The sequence below is a fragment of the Echinops telfairi genome, unplaced genomic scaffold (genome assembly GCF_000313985.2).
Source record: "Echinops telfairi isolate 266 unplaced genomic scaffold, ASM31398v2 ScPeMD7_1;HRSCAF=3_0, whole genome shotgun sequence".
NCBI lineage: Eukaryota > Metazoa > Chordata > Mammalia > Afrosoricida > Tenrecidae > Echinops > Echinops telfairi.
In genome coordinates this window covers 91,399,622-91,402,861 of record NW_022103896.1, presented here as the reverse complement: position 1 = coordinate 91,402,861, position 3,240 = coordinate 91,399,622, and the positions used below count along the sequence as shown (strand labels likewise).

Genomic DNA, 3,240 nt, shown 5'->3' with positions numbered 1-3,240 from the left:
AAAATTAATTTTTACAAATAATATAGGCAATAAAGAAATTAAATTAGATTTGTGAGTTAACTGGATAAAAAACAACCCTTAATATTGTGCCACTGAAAATAGTAGGAATTCTTTTCAGCAACTGTTGGATTCACAGGGGCTATTAGGTGAATGGTTCGATATACCAATTATTCTAAATCTGTGTACAGGAATGGTAGGAAACATTTTTGTATTCTGTATTCTGTATTGCAGTGTTAGGAAACATTTCTGTACAGTTTTATGAGCAGAAGCATTGGTAGCTCATCAAGAACTTTCTGGATAGTGCCTGACTCCAAGGGCAAGGGACAGATGTGTTTACTATTTGATATACTAAAGGTAATTTTCCCATTAGGGCAAAAGTTGATCAGGTTTGCTTACAACCACCTTGTCTTCGTTGCCTACTGCTACTATGATAGAAATAATGCAAGTGGGAGGCTTTAACAAACAGATTCTCTCAGGTTAGGGTACAATGAGTCAGAATTCAGGATGCCAACTCAAGGGTACGGCTTTTCCTCTCTGGCAGCTTAGGCTCCTTTGTCCAAAGGATATGCTCCACTCCCAAGGAAGCTCTTCTTTTCTTGGTAGTATGGTCTCGGCCTCTCTCTCCCTTTTTCTGTTTCTCTCCCTCTCCCTCCTTTTCTCCTCCCTGATGTGTCCATCCCAGAGAAACATCTTATATTGGTCAGGGAGGATTAAGGGTGTTGTAACCCACCCTTAGTGTAGTGGTTATGAATTGGGCCACAATCTGAAAGGTCAGCAGTTCAAAACCGCCAGCTTTTCTGCAAGAGGAAGATTGGGGCTTTCTGCTCCAGTTAACGGTTACAGTCCTGGAAACTCACTGGGGCAGTTCTACCCTGTCCTATAGGTTCGTTATGAGTTAGAATTAACTCAATGACAGTGAGTTTGGTGCTTTGGTTTTTTTTTTAAAATCCCATCCTTAATCCTCTTAAAACAGATTGATTTATCATGTAATGGGATAATTGTATAATGGGGGATCATTGTATAACCTCCAAATTATAGTGTTACATAACCCACTGAGAATCATCACCTAGCCAAGCTGACACATATTTGGGTGTACACCATTCAAACCATGATACTCCTCATAAAAAGTGGGTTTCTTCAGGTTTGATGTAAACCTGCTGCATGTAAAATAACCACCTGTGCCTACTTACATCTCACCCCTCATGGGGCTGAAAGGGCAAAGGGAAAATTATGTGAACAAGAGGCTCATGCTCTACCAAACATAATAAAATAACTTGCCTCCGACCAAGGAATATCATGTGTTCAGTAGCACACCTGAAATTGCAGTAGGCTAGCTTGCTAGCTAAAGAGGCCTGGGGCGGGGAGAAAGATCTCATAAAGATGTACAGACTCCAGAAACCTATTTGGACCTGTGGGGCAGAATTGACTCAATGGCCATGACTTTGGCTTACAAGTAGAATAAATATCAGATCCGTCACAGTTTTGACAAAGGAAACAACCTTCTTTTTGTCAATATTTACCAGAGAAAAATATTCTAGGAGGAGAGAAGCTCGGGCCAAGTGATCCTAATTCTTATCAATGAATCACATATTACATGGACACTGGGTTGAGGAGGGGTGTAGGAATAGTTCTACCATCACTCCTAACCCTAGAGTATAGAAAGCTTCAAAGAAGAATCAAAATAGTGTATGCTTTCTTACCAAGGAGAGTGGAAGCTAACTTTTGTTGAGTTTTTTGGTATGTGTCAACCATACATCAGAGTCTCATACCTGATTTCATTTTTTACTCACGAAAGTGCCTGGGGGAAGGAATGGGTATCATTATCCCAGATTCGATTTTTGAGTTTTCATTCATAAATTTGGTATGGACATAGTGGATAGTTTTAATATAGTGTTTGTTCTCTATCTCTCTCTGTTTCTTTCTCTCTCTCATTTCTTTTCTCCCAAAATAGATACTGGGTAAAATTCTTCTTACAAATGCTGAAAATAGATTTTCTTTGTCATCAGGTTAATCTCGAATCTGCAAATGGACCGGTAGTTTACAACACTCTGAAGAAAATATTTAAACACACACTAGAAGAAAAAAGAAAACTGGCAAAGGATGGCCAGCCCTACACCTGATTTTGAGTGATGCTGACTTTACCCATGTGATTGGTACTTCAGATCTAAAGATCCAGCTAACACTTCTTTCGTATGTGAATGGTTTGAAATTTATAGAGCTACACTTTCTCATAGCATTATGTTTACAATAGTGTTTATGTTACAAATTAGCTTCCCTGTATGGAGCTATTATTTATTTTTAAATACCCTTGAACTACATTTTTGTGTTGAAAAATTGCCATAAAGTTGGTGCCACTTTATTTATGTACTGAATTAACATTGCCGTATTAACATTTTAAACACATAGTGTTTACATCTTTTCTGGACGTTTTGGAAAAAGTTATAACTCTTCTTCCCAAAACAATTATTTATTGCAGAACTCTTTCTAGAGTTATTACCAACTAGATCATTTTAATTGTAAAACCTCACTTTGTATTTATTCCCCTTTGAAATATCGCCTAACAAGTCACTAAGTGTCTTAAAAATGTTTTATATGTGTTACTAATAAGATTATGTACACAACATTTTAAAGAATTTTTTTTGGAAAATCATTGTTTTTTCTTTCTCTCCACAAATGTAGCTAAAGGTTTCAACATATCTTATTTTTCACTTTGATGGAATTGTATTTGAATGTGGAATGGTTGGAGTTTTCCCTGTACTTGATGAAGGTAAATCTGTGCTCTTTGGCAGGAGTCCAGGGAACCTCTCCAATCTAATCACAAGAAGGCAAGGGCAGTTCTCAAGACATTAACTTTTATTACACTACACTGAGTTGCTACTTAACCAAATCACCATCTTTTCATGGCAGCTACTACCTAAGCCTCGCCTTTGTTCTCCCACGTGACTGAGGATGGCCCAAGGGAAGGAGGCTCAGGGGCTGCCCTGCTCTAAGGGACAGCAGCCACTCAGAAAGCTAAAGAAAGTCAAGCAAGTGCTACTGTTTATGCTGAGGATTTATTGACATTAGTAGCCCAGCCTGGTCCCACCTTCCTGAATATGAGATTTCATAGGCTACTTTGGCTGACTTTTTGCTATAAGAATTAAGGATTTTTTTTTTTTTAATATAAGTTGACCCACGGAGGTTATAGTCATCCTACTGCCATTAGATAAGAAGGGTTGCGACCTAAGATATGTTCTTGCA

The 3,240-nt window shown here is 38.1% G+C and overlaps 1 protein-coding gene across 1 annotated transcript in view; it reads left to right on the top strand.

Annotated features, from left to right (window-relative positions):
- The window catches only part of PTPDC1 (protein tyrosine phosphatase domain containing 1), a 64,036-nt gene extending 61,403 nt beyond the window's left edge, over positions 1 to 2,633 (top strand). Inside the window, exon 9 of the mRNA XM_045287578.1 lies at positions 2,007 to 2,633. Coding sequence (XP_045143513.1) covers positions 2,007 to 2,120 — 114 coding nt within the window. The 3' untranslated portion in view covers positions 2,121 to 2,633. The remainder of the gene's footprint in view (positions 1 to 2,006) is intronic.
- The last annotated feature ends 607 nt before the right edge of the window (positions 2,634 to 3,240 follow it).